This window comes from Apus apus, chromosome 13, assembly GCF_020740795.1.
Source record: "Apus apus isolate bApuApu2 chromosome 13, bApuApu2.pri.cur, whole genome shotgun sequence".
NCBI classification, from domain to species: domain Eukaryota; kingdom Metazoa; phylum Chordata; class Aves; order Apodiformes; family Apodidae; genus Apus; species Apus apus.
Window position 1 is genome coordinate 14,825,366 of NC_067294.1, and position 18,280 is coordinate 14,843,645.

Below are 18,280 nucleotides of genomic sequence, written 5' to 3' on the forward strand. Positions count from 1 at the left end.
TCTAGTATTTTTTTATTTGCTTTGAACAGATCCACTATGAATATCCAAAGCAGAATATGGAAAGTGAGCAGGAAAGCAAGAAAAGCCAGACAATCTTAAATTTGTAATAATATGTACTGTTTCATAAATTTGAAACCATTAATCAAAGAGATGAACTCAGACAGAAGTACTTACAGATGGGAGAGGGATACCAGGTCATTGAAAGAACCTTCAGGAACGCTGGAAATATCATTTCCATGGAGTGTCCTAGAAGAGGGGAGAACCAGGAAGGTATCAAACCACAGCATTGTATCTGCTCCCCACAAGTAAAGGAACTGGTGCTTAAGAAGGATATTTAATTTTGTTTCCTTGAGAGTTTCTATGAGCTTCATAACTCATGATATTCTGTATTTTATTACTTCTACTTCTAGATGTAGACATTTATAATAATGAAACAATTGGAAATGTTGATGACTAATGTTTTAAATTATAAAAGTGACAAACTATCTATGCTATTAAAAGTGTATTGATGACAAGCAGACCTTCACATACAGACCTATATTCTTTTACAGAATTCTGTTAGTGAGAAACACAGAAAAAACAGGGAAAATAGGAACTGTGAAAGTTAAATTAAATATTGACTTTAGAGAAATCCTAGGAGAGAACAAGGGTCCATGAGGGCAAACCTTGCTGCACTTTCACATTCTAGTTTACCTATTCTTACAGTAGGAAATGCATCTTTGTTTTTAAAATCTGTTTGACATACACATTGTTGTTTTAGAGCATTATTCACCCTGCAGAAACAAACACTTTTCTAGCAGGGTTTTCAGGATCCTGATGTAACATTTCTCCACTGTTTCCAGGACAATTTAAGCAGCCACTTTATCTTTTTTCTAAGAAATATGTTTTTATGTGTGTTACATGGGCAGGCATAAACGAAAAGATATTTTTTGCAGCTTGTAGATCACAATACTTGTGTTCAAAGTGGCAGACAAAACAATGATAATCTTTGATTATTTGTGGTTTTCTTTGCAACTACAGCTGAAGACCCTGCTAAAAAGTAAGGCACCACCACTAGAGGTTGGGCCAGACAAATAGAGAGGAAGAGCGCAACACCAAGGCCACCATCAGGCAGGAAAACATGCAGCAAGAAATGAGTGTGCAGGAGGGCACAGGGAGCTTGGCGGCACAAGTGCATAAAAACTGTCCAGAAAATGCACCAGAGAAGATACATGAACATTACATTACAAACAAATAAACCCAGCTATTCAGCAGCTGCATCTTCTGCCTCACTAGATAATTATCTGGCCAAAAAAAAAAAAAAAAGAAAAAAATAGCAGAGAGGAAAATATTTTTAGTTTAGTCTAACTTTTCTAGTTTGTATGTCACTTATTAGTAATTTACTAATTCACATATTAACAAAGAACTCATAAGGAGCCAACAGGAGTGGATTCTGCTGGATCTCACTAGCCACTTAAACAAAAATTGGTAGAGAACTTGCAAAGGAAAAGGACACCAGTATTTTAAAATCATACTTTCTTCTGCATGTCTCCCCTGAGCTGGTTCAGTGATAGAAAACTGCTGTATCCTTTATGTCCTCTTTCCCAGGTCCAGCAATTACTGTCAGAGCTCCAGATATGGCAGAGGGGGGTGGAAAGCAGAAACTCTCTGAGTGTCACCTTTGTAGCAGCTCTTTCACTTGAGTCCTTTATTTTCTAATTTAGTTGGTGATTTGTGGAACACAGCAATTACAACTTACTTTTGACTTCTGTGACTGTTCAGATTTTGCAATATACCTAGTGAGGCCCACGGAAATACACAATAGCTCCAGACAAAAATAAAAGCATCTCTTTTTGCCTCCTTTCTTTTCTAACACCACTATGAGCTTCACTGGGTTCTGTTTGATGGCTTATAGCTCTTAGGAATTCTGCCTTTATGCCTTGCCTTATCTCAGCACCCTCAGAGTGAGGAAAGCCAAACTTGGCAAGGGAAGATACACCTCGTCCTGTCTCCCATGAGGCTGGGCCCTACCATGGGCCATGAACCATGTGAGCAGAAGCAACATCACCCTGAGCACGTTCCTCAGCTGCTCGCTGCAGCTGCATTTTCTATCTCATTCAACTGCAAAGTTTTTCTACAGAGCACAAAACCACAGAAACTACAGCAGAGTTATCCTGCTGGCATCTCTCTCTGGTTCTTGATGCTAGTATACCAAGAACTTCCCCTTCCAACATCCTGATTCTGAAATTTTGCTGTAAGCATACCTACGTTTTGGCTATTAATACTTGGCATATATAAGGATGGATGTCCAGGCAATTAATCCAAACAGGAAGGATATGAGCTCCCACACAGTAACTCCACATAAAGAACACTCACCAATTTTAAACTGAATCATCAACTAACTTTAACATACTCACAGCTACTAAATAAGGAGTCTTTTTGTTGGTATGAGGATGCAATATCAGGCCTGGTCAAAAACTTATCATGAAATTTTTCCCTCCTTCAATGAAGTGAGGACATTGAAATAGCCAGCCTCTCCTAATGAGCTTATATTCTGATCTTGGAAGCTATTTAAGATGTGTAAGATGATTCCCTCTGAATGGGCAGAACTTATATTTATGTCATATCATTTGTATTTATTCTGTGAAAGGGTGCATTATCTTCCTTAAATACCTTGGAAACTTCTTCCAAGGGAAACTGACAAAGCTGTTTATCTGTAAGAAGGTAAAACCATAAAAAATATAAAACCTCATGGGATGAATGGCTTGACTACATATCTCAAACACTGAAGTATGTTTCATGGATGCAAATGTCTGCATTTTAATAAATGGAGATGGCTTAGTAGCCAGGAGAGTGTAGGGTTGATGGTTGAACCTGATCATCTTGAAGGTCTTTTCCAACCTTAATTATTCTATGGAAAAAATCATGTCAGCAACACCATCACCCATGCAGCTAAAATAAAATGATAAATGCAACATACTGTAAAACCCACAATAATAAATTGTGACAAGAGAATTCAACAGTGCAATAACATCTTTTTCCTCTTGAATCCACAAAAGCAGCACATTTTTATACCAAAAATCCTTATCAGCAGATGTTAAAAAAAATAATCTTAAATATTTTGACAGTTAAAACACACACACTGATGTCTGTGCTCTCCTTCAAAAGCACAACTTCTAGGTATCCTCTTGTCTAAACATTAGTAAACAGCAGGGGTATGAATTTAATGTGAGGTGGGCCTCCTCAGAGCACAGAGTAATCAAACACTTGAATTCTTGAAATAAAAACTTCCTTTTACTTGTAATCTCACTAACTTATTATTTTGCCTTTAGGTAAGGAAATGAACTAAACATATCTGTTTGGGTTGGGTTTTTTTTGTTATTTTTTGTTGGATTTTTTGGGGGGCTTTTTTGTTGCTGTTTTTTTTTTTTGGGGGGGTTGTTTTGTTTTTCCTTTTACTAACTGCTCCCCAGTCACCGCTGAAAGCTCTGAACTGAGATACTGGATCAGTAGGAGTGGTCATTCTGCCACACAGGAAAAAAAGGGAAAGAAAGAAAAAGAAACAAAGCCAAATAATATTTTGGCTTGGTCAAATCAGTGCAGCATTTAACAATGGAAACTGCAAAAATTGGTGCCAAGGTTGTGCCTGAAGAGTATTAGTGGTAGCTTTATCATCACACATATTATTATGAATGTGATGTATGTGTGAGCTATGAACTGAGGTAAATATCCATCAGTTTTTAGTAAAACTAGAATATCTCATGAGTAGAATATTTTGTAGCTTTTTTTTTTTTCATAAATATAACATCGACAATTTTTAGTGATCTGAGAAAGCATTTTTACTTCTGGACTCAATAAAAATAATCTTCAAAATAGTCCATTCAGGTCTACTGGAGAGTTCCAATATTTATAATTACCTTGTCTCAATCTCAGCTTTTAAAATCTGTTTTCATTTAGCTTCTAAAAAGACTAGCTTTGGGCAAAAAAGGACAAAACAAAAATAAAAAAAACAAACCCACAATTTTTCACTGCAATAGCTTTGGTGCAAAAAGCTGCTGATATCAACTGTTGCTTATTAAACAAATTCTTAAGACTCTATGTTGAAATAGCTCCCCAGTACACACACTTTGGCTGCCATTATGGATAAGCCATGTGAAGACTAAAGATTAAAGCCCTGATTGTGTAAACACTGCTCTATATTCAGGCTTAAACATAAACATGTTGACTCTGCAGTTTTTTTGACTGAACTTGTGCTGAAAAGTGTATGTGAGAGAGGATAGAACCAGATACTGTCAAAGATCAGCTTCATCACACACCTATGATCGTTGTGATTTCCAAATATATATTTACTTTATTTACTTACTATAGAGAGGCAAAAAGGAAAAAAAAAACCCAAAACATATGGAATTTTTGGAAGACACAGAAGCCTTTATGAAAAGGGTATGTCACCTTCAAAGGCACACACAACCAAAGGTATTGAGATCTCTATATTCTTTTCATTAAAAAAAAGAAGTGGAAATTGTTTTGCTGATGTTTCCTCTTTTAAATTCCCCTAAGAATATAGATAATAAATAACTGACAATAACAGATTGCACACTGTCACTCAGAAGCCATTTTCACTCTGGAGAATTGATTTTTAATAACAACATAGATGACATGTGGCAAAAGTTGTAGCTGATACCAGAGTTTTGTGGGCCATAATAAATCAAATCAATCTGGAGGCTTCCAAATACATGAAGCAGAGGCAGAGATTCCCATTTAGGCTTCATTTCACTCGTGCTGCTTTTTGCAAGACTGGGAGGGCTTATCCTTTGAAGGAGAAAGATATTTTTTCAGTCTGACTAGTAACATTTGATTAGTAACATTCTTAAAAAGCCAAAAGATAACAGTTGTTATTAAAATATTGCCCTTTATTTCGGTCCATATGTGGCCTGCAAGAACAGAAAAGACAAATGGTAGCTATTGGAAAGAGTGAGACAGGGTATATCTACACTGTAATTCAGGGAAGAGAGTCCCAAACTAGATTTAATCAATCTAGCTTGCCTATCAGAAGCAGCCCAGAAGACAGCTCCATATGGAATAATTTATTTGGCTATGAAACAGAATATATTCATCTGTGGCTGAATTTCAGGACTCCTGTAAAAGCTCAAATGTGACCATCCTAGTGCACTAAAAATCCAAGTCCCCAGCCAAGCTCAAAACAACAAATCCAAATCACGTATCTTCCTTGTTTTTAATAATGAAAACTAGGAATGTAAAGCTGTCTTGCAAATTAGAAGGTTGGAACCTAGAGCCCTATTCTACCCCTCAAACCACAGTGGAAGAGCCTGGCCAGCCAGCAATGCCTGATTGCTACCACAGCTGCAGCACTGCCCGTGTCCACACCTTCGTTCCACACTCAGGGAGTCTGTGCACAGTGACCGCTGCTCTTTAAACTCCCAGAAACCTCTGCATGTGAATGACATTTAACATTTTAAAAAACTGAAAATGCTAATATGAAGTTTCAAAGTACTCAGGACATTCTCTGCTCTGACCTTTTGGTGTTTAAAGCTCTTTCTCCCTCAGCACACTGAATAACCTCATCACAGATTAGCTGTTTAATTTACTTGTGTTAGTTCAACCTGTGTTGCTGGGCTGTGGGGAGGAAGGTGACTTCTCCACCTTTTCTCAACATGCATTCATGTCTCCATGTAGAAAACTGAGCAAACCCACCTCAGGGTTTGTTTTGGACGGGGCAGGTGAGGAGTGACAGTACATCTGAGACAGGAGCAGGAGTCAGTCCAGCAGCTGCCCAGGAAAAGCTGGGGGGAGCCTGCTTCCTGCAGGAACAGGCCCACAGCCCACGCTCAGAGGTGATACAACGAAGATGACTTTCAGAGGATGTGGGAGTGAATTGTTCAATCAAGAAAGCTGCTGGAAGCAGCTAAACTGGAAAGAAAGAGTGCAGAAAACATTCTCCAAAGAAAGAAACCACATGTGGACATCTCTGAATGTGCCACAAGTCGACATGAGGTGAAATTTTATTCACGACTTAGAGACATTTGAGACAGGCATCTCAGCATTACAGGCACCCAGCCACTGGCTTGGCTTACTCATTGGTTTACTGGGGGGACTTCTAACTTACTTCTTTTGAGATTACACTCTTTCATGTAAAAACTTGCCTGCAGAAGTCTAAATTAATAGAAAATATTATAAAACTGCATGAATTTTCAGTAAAGACACCCTTGCTGAAGCATCCAATGGAAATTTACACTCTAAAATAAGATCAAGTTTTTCCAGACAAAGATAGAAGTCTTTTCCTTTGGGGCACCCAAACTTTCTTCAAGTAGAAGAGACAAAAAGACTCTAGTCAGCCTCTTGGAGGCCTGTTTTCATGATAGTTCTTGTCCCTGAACTACCAGAGGAAAGTCATTCACCCTGCAAATATGTAATTGCTTCTTTTCAAAGTTTAGCATTCACCTGCTCTAGTCATTATCGGACATATTGCACCTAAGTACAAGTACATTGAAGCTAATTGTCTGAAAATATTTATGACTGCTGGATCAAGTGGAAGCCATCTGCTCATTAAAAGCCTCCCTGTCATCAACAGCATTTTAATAAGTTGCAGCTCAGCTGCACTGAAGAAGTGGTACTTACAGCACTCGAAGAGACCTGAGCCCGTTGAAGGCGTGGACAGGAATGCACCGAAGTCTGTTGTAACTCAGGATGCTGGGAGAAGGAGACAACAATTAAAACACTGTCTTTTATTTGATTATGTAACTTCTAGTTCAACCACCAAAAAAAAACAAAAACAAAACAAAAAAAACCCCCATATACTTAAGTAACAAGTTTGATGTTAATTGTTCAACACCTAAGATGGTGTCTAAAAAGCAATTAAAATGGTCTACTCACAGTGTTGATAACTGAGTCATGTTGCTGAAGGTGTAATTGGCCAATACACTTATGCTGTTGTTGCTCAAATCACTGCAGAAATACACAGAGAGAAAATATACTTTTTAGGTATTAATCAAGAAATAAGTATTTTTGAAAGATTACATATCCTCACAGCAAGAATCCTGAAGCAGTTGAAAAGCCACACATTATCAATTGATATCGTATTTTCTAACCAGCTTTGAACAAGCCATAAAAGCAATACATATCAATTTCCACTAAAAAGCTTCAGATTCAAAAATATTAAGGCATATTTCCAGCATATTACATTACAAAAAATCAATACAAGCAAACTTTTTGAAGGATAAATTAATAGATGAAACAAGTGTGAGTGAATATTTACTGTACCAACTTGCTTTGTAATTTAGTAGAGGCATTTCCATATGCTCTTCACACTGACAGCTACTAGAACAAAATTTAAACAAAAGTCTTTGAGGCTAAACAGCACATTTTGTTTTGTTGTTGCTCTCCCTTGAAAAATAAAACCAGAGATGTTTCCAAATAAAACAGTTTCGCAGAATCACAGAATGCCAAGTTGGAAGGGACCTCAAGGATCATCTGGTCCAACCTTTCTAGGTACTACTATAGTTGACACAACATGGCTCAGCATCCTGTCAAACAGAGGATTCCAGTTTTCCCTCCATGTTGTTCTTGTCTGAGGTTGTTCTGCCCATTTGACTTCAGTGTGTACAGCTAATCCAAACAGAATTTGAAAATTTCTGACAAATAGTTTAGCCAAGAAATTTCACTCCTCTGTATTTCAGGGAGCAATTTCCTGAAAAAAGTCTAATTTTATCTCTATCTGTATGACTGTTCCTAGCAGAAACAGGTATGCAAATTTCATTGCCTTAGCATTATAAATACTGCCTCACCTAGAACAAATTAATCTGTCTCCTCTGCTAATGATCTTTACAGCTTTGCACAGGTAAATCTGCCAAGTGCAACTGTAGCAGCCTGCAGGAGAACTCACTGCTCTCACAGAGGTTGGAAGCTCCTGCAGAGAAAGGTCTCTGGTGCTCTCTGTCACCTCAGTCTTTCCCCACTCTGTATCCATACTTATTGGCAGCAGTGGCCACTGGGAAGTTCTTTGCAAATTCAAATTATGGAAGGTTTTTGGGCTTTGTGGGTTTTTTTCCACCACAAAATACTTTTTTTTCTTTTTTTTCTTTTTTTTTCCCCCACCTACAACACAGTGCAGAAAGAGTCATGAAATTGTCTTGACATTGAAACACATATTTCTTACATCAATGTCAGATGTCTGAAGGTGGAGAGCCCCTTTGGCACAGCAGTCAGATGGTTTCCTTCCAGGTATCTAAAGAAAAAAAAGACAGATTTGGTAATTACACAAACATATTAACAAGAACTCCTGTCACTCAATCTGCACCATGAATGAGGAAGATATAAAGTCAGTCACTAGGGAAAACATCTTTGATTCATTGCTTTGAAACTGTAACAGATTCTCCTTTGTAACTGAATTCTCTGACATGCAAAGCATGATGGCAGCTTATTGAGCTTTTATTATCATTATCATTATTATTTTAGTTTTTTACTTGGAAATGAATAAAGGATCTGCAGCAAACAGACATGATAATTTGGTTCTTCTACAACAGCAACAGAAGAATGGGAGAAAAACTGAAGACCAAAAACCAAGTTCTCTTTGAATACAGGCTCCTCCTACTCACACTAAGTGTATTTAATAAAATATCTTGTGTTCTCAGGGTGGAAGTTGCTTGAGACATCACTGGACGTGTCTCCATTCAGACACATACACAGCAGGGCTAAAGCCTTTTAGGACATTCCTATGTCCTCATTTTCCTGGCATATAGTGCCTGTATTTTGCAGTTTTTCTCCACTGAAGAAACGTGAACATTCAGTAACCAAGGGAAAAACTCTAAAAAAATTATAATACTTTCAAAAACCTTGCCCAGAAGAAAGCATGTGTATTCAAGACTCCACACCTGACCTCTGGTAGCAGTGGGATGTGGGGCTTTGACTATTTAGTACAACATAATAGAGACAGAGCTGGAGTTCTTTGCCTTAACCCTGGCTTTTGGGTGAAACTGCATCCCTGGAAGATACCAAAGGAAAAAGGCTCCAATGTAAATTGATCACTGAGGTGCCACAATGCTCCAGCCATCAGCCAGATGCCATTTCTCCCTGGGAAACAAAAAAACTGTGTAGCAGCAAGGCATTTCTCCCTCCACAGGTTAGGATAAAAGATGAAATGATATTTCTCTTCCTTACAAACACTTTATGGGATTCTTCCTAAAGTAGACATACCCTTCCTGGGGTACATTTTGGAAGATAATCAAGGGTAGCCAGGAAATGCAGCCCACAGACACCACAACAGTTTATGTGCTGCCTCTACTGCTGAAAATATATTCTGATAATCATGTTAAGAATTTTTATCCCACACAAACAATTTCCTTTTCTTTGGCAGCAAACCTCCTTATTCTGCATTTACTATAGCAAACAACAATAATAATTTATTACTGTGCTATATGTTCCCTCTTCACATTAACTGTACAACACAGAGATATTTGTGTAAACTAAATCCAAGAAAATTTTCCCACAAACTGTATTTTTACATCATTTAAAAATAAAATCTACAAACACTAACAGAATTTCTTACATAATACGTTTTATAACTGTCACATATTTTCCCCCCACCCCTTCTATTTCAGCATAATGCCCTCTCACCATTTTCTGCTGCTTCAGCTCTCTTTTCAACTAAACTACTCCAGCCTCATGGTTATCTATTCTGCCTGTGCACAGGATCCCATCAAGGCAGAGTAACCTTAGAGCACATGGTGGAGCTGACCTAACTCCTGCTAGGATTAGGCTGGACAAGCAGGACAACTGCCTTTTGAGTTCTTAACCAAAAGCAAAATCTTTCCTTAATAAAAATGTCCAATTGAACAAATCTCTCCCTTCCCAAAGATCAGAAGCATTGTGTGACAGTGTTGCAGGGTGAACAGTTGGCCCTTGCAAAGTTGTGACAGCTGCTCTGTTGAGGCAGATTATCACAAAGCAGAGTATAGGTTAGTTCTGCCACATTTACACCTCCCATGGATATTCATATTCAGCAAGTGTAAAGTTACTTGCTTCATTTTGACTAAATTTGTTATACCTTATTTTGAAAATGCAGTCCCTTAGTGAATTCACACCATAAATTGTGATGTAGAAGATCCTCAGAACTCAACCCCATATGTTACTGTTCAAGCAGGGCAAATCATGTCTGATTCCCCAAGTCATGGTCTGCTATGGAAGCTGTGAGCTGCTGGGAGTCTGTGCCTTCTCCTTCATCCCAGACAGCAGCAAATCTTATACCTATGATGCATGAGGGTAGGTTAAGGCTCCAGTCCTTATTTAAAATGTAAAATCCTAAGGATTTCCAAATGAAACCAAAAGCAGGTAATGTATTATATATTTGGAAGCTAGATATGATTTTCCGTTAGGAAAGGAGACTCAGCTCTTGCAATGTGTTGAAATCCTCAGAAGTATACTTTCAGGATATTCTCTTGTTGATCCCAATATGCAACAGCCTGCAATCTGAACAAACTGACGATGGGTAGCCAAGGTTTTTCCCCACCTGTTTTGCTTTCTGGTGCAATCAAAAGTTGAGGGTGCTCATTTTAATCCAGTGCTTTCTTATTCAGACTAACATAGACATGCAGACCCTTGGAGTTAAACTTGTACAGAAGATTTGCTTTGAATGGCTTTGGATTTGTACTGCGAGCAATTTGATGATTATATACATGTACTAGCAGAAAGCTGCAGTACTTACACCAGAGGTATAATTTCTGAACAAACACAGTTTTTGACTGAAAAATCACTGATAATATACTTCTCATGCTTGCACAAGAACAATTGACCACTGTTAAGCCTTTCACTGCACTATACGTAGAATGGCAGCATTTTCTAAGCAAAAGGCATTCAACTTGAAAGCACATTTAAGTGCAGTGAATTTGAAATAACCAGAGCTTTTAAGACATAAGAATATGCCCAGAATCAGAAGGATCTGAGACACAACATTTGAGGAAACCAGCTGCTGCAGGAGAGCTGTTGCCCACCCTGGGAGCACAGGGAGGAGATGCAGGAGCAGCTCTGCACCTTACTGGGCTGAAGATCATGTATGGGGGCTGCAAGAGAGCTGGAAGCTGGGCATAATTAATAACAGATTACTGCTGAGGGTGAAGGAACAGATCCCAGTTTCAAAACTCTGAGTATTTATGTATATGTATATATAAATAAAAAAAACACAGATGAAGGTACAGCCCCGCTGCCCAAACAAAACAGAACAAGCCATAACAGAATGATGTGGAGGAAAGATTTTATTTCTAATTCTTTTCGATCCTTAGCCAAAGGAAGATGATGTACATGGTATCTGGAATGCAAAGAAATGCTGGCATGGATGAAAAAATATATGTCTAATTTTAATGCTCAGAGTCAAGTTATTAATATGCAGTTAGAGTCCAGAGGGAGTGTCAGCTGCCTTAATAGAGACACACTGACTAGTATTCAAACCAACCCCATTTCCTTTTTAAACTCTCTATACTCTGTATTTTAAATATCAAATTGGAAATTCCTTTTTACCCCATGGCTGCTACTTGTAGTTTTGAAGTCTCCATAATGACGTGTAACCAAGAAGCAAACACCAGAGCCAAAATCGAAGAAAAAAAACAACAAAACCATGTGTTCATGTTTTCATCAAATGCCACCAACTACCTACCAGGAAAGGCTTCTTCTAAAACAGGACTGAGTGCTGGAGACAGGGAACTGCTTGGCCAGGATGGCTGGCACTGCTGGGCACAGCCATGCCTTGCTCTGTGCCTGCCCCAACCACGCTGGCTCTTAGAGCCCAGTGCCTGGAGCAGCCCCAGGGCTCATCCAGCACCTTCCACACACACTAACTTCATATATAAAAAATTTAAATCTATGCATAAAAGATGACAGCTGTTCTTTTTCCAACTTGTCTATTTTTATAATGAAACCACTTGGATTGGAGGTGATATAGCCAGCACAAAGTGCCAAAGCATCATGTAACGATTTGAAGCACTTGGAACCCTTTTTGTACTGAAATGTCTATTCTGCCATAAAGTCAAGCTCATAGCAGCAATCTGTGCTAAGAGAAGAAACTAGGGAGAGAAACCAATTCTCAGGCAGTAACTGAAAAGGCACAATGCCTTTCCTTTCATTTCTTTAAATATTTCATATAGAATGTTATGGTACAAAATATTATACTTGACAATGTTATGTAGCTCTAAAATGAATTTATAGTCTAAACCTTATAATGCAGGTACGCAATATCCTAAGATTTTGAGACAAGTTTCTGGGTTTTGCTGCATTTTTATGTCCACAACCTACAGGTTTTACACAGAAAAGTGGCTGTGCTTGAGACAAAAGTGAAGGCTCTGAAGTTAAACTTGCCTTTAGTCTCTGTTAATGCTAAAGCCACCTTTCCAGTGTGTACTTAAACTTCAGTCACTGAACACATCATTTGATAGAATTGATGCTATTTATTTTTTCTAAACTATCAGATTTTAAATGCAGATTTAAGTCATCTATTTCAGCTGTAACTACAATAACCTTCTACAGAACTATGCATTCTCTCAATGGGAGAATTTTCCTCTGCAGTGAATTAAGCTGTAAAACGTTTTATGACACAGAACCATGTAAGCCTAAGCTTTGATCTCAATTGTTTCTCTCCTTCATTATCAAAGGAAAATTCCCTGAATTCTGTGCTGAGGGTCAGTGTATAAAACAGTGCAGATTGCCAGACAAGCAAAAGCATTTGCATTCTCAAGCAGATGATTTTCATCAGATACCTCACTTCAGAGTTATCCCTTTGATCACCAGCAATACAGTGAAAAATGGCACTAAATTGTTACAATATTTTACACTTACCATAACAAACTGCTTAGAGCATATTTATTGCAACAGTCTGCATGGCCCAGGTACGAGCCCCTGTTTTCAGTCAAAGTCTAGAGAAATCATAAGTGTTTCAGGAGGAGGAAAGGAGGGTTGAGATTGGTTGCAAATACCTCCAAGTAGCTGTGGCAGTAAATGTATGGGAAGCAATTGTCAAAATAATCTTGGCAGCTGGAGATTCAACTGAATAAAGGTACCATACGAAGGCTGAGGCAGCAACAGGCAGCAGACTGGAGGTGGGGAATAAAGAGCTGAAAGGGAGTTCAGTGGGATCCCTCTGCTAGGAACAGGTCAGCCACTTGTGAAAACTGTTGTGCCAAGCACTGGCTGAGCTTGCAGGTTAAAAGAACCTAACACGCAGAACAAAAACTCAAATGGGAGAGAGGTGGTTTGTCAGGAAAGAGAAATGGCAAAAGTCATGCAAACCTTAATATGTATTAATATAAAAGGAAAGAAAAATAATCATTAACAATGATGCATGCAGGTTTTCCTAACAATCCTGTTGGTGCTGTCATATAGCTTGCTCAGTGTCATGACAACTTCTGGAGTCTAGAGACGACATGATTAGTATATATTTATTCGAAAATACACCATAGTCATTATGTTACAGTTTATGCACACACTGACCACATAATTGCTTCCAATGTTTTTCCCCAGTGCAAAATATTACTTGCTGTAGGTCCATAAAAGCAGCTGGATGCTGTCAGATGAGACTTTAGTACAAATAGAATATATTTTTGGGAAAAAAAAAAAAAAAAGAAGAAAAAAACCTAGCTGACACATTGAGCTAATATGTAAAAGGAAAAAGAACATGGGAAACTTAGTTCAAGTAGATTTGGGAAAAAAATAGAGAAGAAAAGGAAAGCTTTAAACACTAAGAATCAACAAGGCTAAGTTCCAGACTAGCTATTTGCATTAACATTTTACTTCTGAACATCTGGGCTAGAAAACAGAATATAGTAAAAAAGCCTAAGGCTTCTCTTCAGAATAAGCAAACAGTAGGAAAAAATGTAGACAGTACGTAAACATACAACAAAGGAATTTGCAAGAAACAACAGAGTATTTCCCTATTCCCAAGAAACTGAGAGAAGGCTTGCCCATGATGATGGAGTTTTGTTAAGGAATAGCCAGGAAACAGAAATTTCTTGCATCACCATCCCTCTAAAAAGCCAAGAGACTTAGTGATCTTTTCAACTCTCTTCTAGATGGAAGCCTTCCCTGCCAAGGTAATCCCTCCTCCCAAGGGTGGTACAAACCAAAGACAGGGATGCCTCCTGTCATTCCAAGCTCTAAATATAAAGGAGATAATGGTTTTCACATGTTTTGTCTATATACACATCCAAAACAGAAACTCAGGAAGAAAGCTGGAAGGACTGAGCCTATGTCTCCAGTCCACCATGTAATAAAACATTGCTGGTGATCTTTTCTGCTGAGAGAAACTTGACCCAGCAAAGGTAACATATTCCCTATGTGCCTGTGCAAGAGGTATGTTCATTTTGCACACTGCTATTTAATACCTGCTACAATGAAATAATTCCTGTTTTAAGACTATTTTAAGACCTCTAAAAGGATTTAAAGGAACTTCTGAGGCTATATGCAGCCGTAACAGACTGATTTATCTAGATATATGGCAGTTCCTTCTCTTAAACCACGTTGTATAAAAAAATACTGCAGTTTAATAAAAAGCACTGCAGCTAACGTGCCTTGTAAATGAACATATCCATAATGGAAGTTTATAAATGTCAGACTGGTGCGTTCATAAAAATTCCACTAAAATGCTCTCCTGCATCCTATCCTGTCCAGGCCTCCTGCAGGGGGCTGTGGGCTATCAGGACAAGGGGCTCTTTACACCCTTGTCCTCTCCAGTGTCCTTAGTGACCCTGGCTGAGTGCCTGGGGGGAGCACGGGGACCCCAGCACACTGCCCAGAGGTCTGTGACATGAGAGCCTGGGAGGGGAGAGAGGCAGCACAGGTTGTGGCAACGTGGGGAAGGGTTTTCAATCTATCTGAGCACCTGTGAGCAGGGGGAAGCCATGGGACATACTGTGTTGTTTCTTCAAGTCTTGCAAAAACTGGGATCTCTCCTGCAGCAAGTAATTTATGTGCTCTCTGGCTTCCAGTGCTAAACAGGTATTCACTGCTGCTACAAAAACAAACCAGCTTAGAAGATACTTCAGCCTTAGGAAGTTCAAGGGATCTAGGACTGCCCTTGGGAAATGGGGATATTTTGGTGTGAGGAGTGTCAGTAGATTGAACTAGACAAAACTCTGCCACCCAGTACCCAGAAAGCTATGGGGTTTTCCCTGCCAAGTTTTAGCTGCCCTCAAGATAAGGCAAGAGGTGGGGTTCCACAGGAGCTGCTGTTTGACACAGCAGCAAAGACAATTCTCAAACACAGAACAATAACAATAGTTAAATTTACACTAGCCACTTGAGACCTAGATCGTATAGTCCCTTCTAGATTATGGGCAATACCTTTCTTTCAATCTGGAAGAAGGAAGGCAAGTGAGACTGATTATTTATTTACTTCATTCTCATCACAACTTCCACAAACAAAGGGAATTTTTACCTTCAGTACCTGCAACTCATCTACAAATTGGGAGCTCAGTTTAATGTTGCTTGAGGGGAGAGCGAGATCAGGATTGAATTTAGAGACAGCTGGGACAGATTCAAGGTTATATTTGCAGAACATGAAATATTCAGAGCCAGTCAGTCCATGGCTGTGCTCTGCCGACACATTTCTGGATTGAAGGCACAAAATCAAACTAGCGGCTGGCAAAGCCAAGAGGCTTCTACTGAAGAAGGCAGTCATGTAAATACCTGTGAACTTAAACTGCTCAGTTCCAGGTTATTGCTTCATTTGCCAAGAAATTGCTTAAGCAATATAGCAGTTTTTGAGAATGTGACATTAATTTCACTCTTTTTGTGAAAGCTATGTCGTCGGGGTATCAGATAGTATCAGTAAAACTCAATATGCAAAATTTAAACATAAAAATTCCTCGGTGACAGTAGAAATCAAAGTGACATCTGTGATATCTTATTGTTGGCAAGTCATTGAAACTTGCACAAGAACAGAGCAGAAATCACCTTGCAGACTTTTTATCACTGAGGGCAATATATAATGAAATACAGGCCAGAACTTGGCTTTTAGTTCAAACCACTATTAACCATAGCCTGGTTAAGTGTTCCAAGGATGTATTAATTAATGCAAAATTTCCCAGTTAATTTGAGTTACCACATACACTTTCAGTACACTCAGCAAGAAAGTCTTGTGTTTGACTACAACACTGGTAAGAACAGTGCAAACCCCCTTCTCCCAGGGTGAAGGAAGTAAAAAGATGTGTATCTTACTCATCAGCTGCCTTGCTACTAAATAGCAAATATAATATTAAATACTAAAGAAGAGCACAATCAGATTTTAATTCATTACAAAAATCACTGAATGTACCAACCAACTCAACCTATTAATTTCACATAGAAACATTGATGAGATTGTACAAGTTTCAGTGACAACTCACCTGGGATAGATTTGAATAAGGACCTAAAGGGGAAAATCTCAGTATTTCTATTGCCAAGTGTTTAAGCCAAGCAGTTCTACCAGTGTATTTTCTTTCTATGGGAAGAACCAAAATCCAGTACAAAGTCATAGCAAGGGGCAGATGAAAAGACAACTAGAAAGATGGTTCTCAACTAGGATGAATTTATTTTACAATTTAGTCTCATTGTCTGTTATTTTAGCCATTTCATGAGGATTGGTGAAAATAATTCATTGTTTGTTTCCACCAATGGCTTTTTTTTTTTTCCTTTAATCTCCTGAGAGGACAATTATCTCACAGCTGTGAAAGTGAGGAACATATTTTCATCATCCTTTCATGCCTGTTGTGAGGTTAGGCTTCTCAGAAGCACTGCAGGATTATTTGATCCTAATATATGCATTTGTTCCCGACACACAGAATTAATGGGTACAAGGATAGATAAATTCTGTTCCCATTACAGAGCAATGTATATGGTCAAGGGACAAGTAAGTACAAAAATAACAGTAAAAACATATGTAGGCACCAAAGCACCAAACAACAGTCACTGAAGTCAAAGGCAAAATGCCCAAGGACCTACACAGTCTCACTGTGATCTAATTTAATTAACTTCTCAGAAAGGAGCTATGTAAAAGGTAACTTACAGCTCAGTCACATCCTTGGGAATTCCTTTGGGCAGTATCCTCAGCCCTTTGTTGCTGCAACGTACCACTGAGTCTACACAGGTGCACTGGGAAGGGCAAGGAGGGGAAAGCAAACAGCTGCTTTCATCGTTACCTGCAGAGGGAGAGAAATGGAGCACCAGGAAGTCAGCTCTGCAGCTTCAAGTCATGCACTTGGAAGGTAACTGCTTTCAAGGACGAAGGAAGGACATCCCTCAATCCATGGGGAACCCTCACAATATTTTAAAGCAGGTCCAGTGTTTTGGGTCAGCTTGCCTTTGTAGAGGTTCTTTAGGCAACAAAAAAAAGTTCAAAAACTGAACAGCAGTATTTGAAAATAAGTATTTTTTTTCTAAGGAGTACCTAATCTCTGTAATTTTGCAAATTACAGTAAAATAATTTATGTGAATCCCAAATTCTCCTCCCACCCCCAATTTACTAGCTCAAATGGACAACCTTGAAACAGGTTATATTCACCAACTACTCTGCTTTAGGAAGATATTTTTTTATTTATAACAGCTTTTAGATATTAATTTTTTACTTTTTAAAGTCTGCCTAGCACTTCAACGATCATCTGAATTGCAAAACCTCATTGTTTTTGAGGAGGATAACCAGGCAAGCAACAAAGTGAGCAGCAAAATTCCAACTGCTGGCCATCCATCTGTGCACACATAAAAGTATCTGCTTTCTCCAAAAATGGTTTCAAAGGTCCATAAACAGGAGATTAAGTCTTGCAACTGAAGAACAACAGGGTTTCTGCAGAAGTAACTGACTCTGTGAAGTTCAGAATATTTAAAGCAAGGATTTTCCCCACAAGCAACAGGCTCTGCAGAGCAGAAGCTAAGTGCATGCTACAGCATCGCCATGTATGTGAAAGGAAAGAGGTAGTGGCAGATGCTCTAGAGGACAGTGAGGGAATGACACAAGTGTCTGTGGGCTGAGCAGCATGGAGACACAGAGCTGCAACACCAGAGCACCCAGCTGCCAGTACTGCCACCTTTCTTCTTTTAAACTGATGCAAGGGATAATTGAGACAGATCTGTTTCTTTCTCCTCTCTGCTGGATGTGCCCATGAGCACTGAGATTACAGAATGAGACTGAAAGTCCTGACAGAAGACAACAAAATTACCCATAAATGTATGGGTAGGGAACCACTTGTATTCAGAGGGGTGGAGAAGCATGACCAGTCTACAGAAGAACAGGGAAGACTTTTTTATTTTTATTTTTCTCCCCAGTTGAGCTTAA

The 18,280-nt window shown here is 38.8% G+C and overlaps 1 protein-coding gene across 3 annotated transcripts in view; it reads right to left on the bottom strand.

Annotated features, from left to right (window-relative positions):
* SLIT3 (slit guidance ligand 3) overlaps positions 1 to 18,280 on the bottom strand; it is a 481,507-nt gene that overhangs the window by 82,171 nt on the left and 381,056 nt on the right. For all 3 annotated transcript variants that reach the window (XM_051631304.1, XM_051631303.1, XM_051631305.1), the window contains 5 exons: positions 17,018 to 17,150; positions 8,153 to 8,221; positions 6,871 to 6,942; positions 6,616 to 6,687; positions 175 to 246 (listed from right to left, as the gene is read on the bottom strand). In XM_051631304.1, the coding sequence (XP_051487264.1) occupies positions 175 to 246; positions 6,616 to 6,687; positions 6,871 to 6,942; positions 8,153 to 8,221; positions 17,018 to 17,150 (418 nt within the window). The remainder of the gene's footprint in view (positions 1 to 174; positions 247 to 6,615; positions 6,688 to 6,870; positions 6,943 to 8,152; positions 8,222 to 17,017; positions 17,151 to 18,280) is intronic.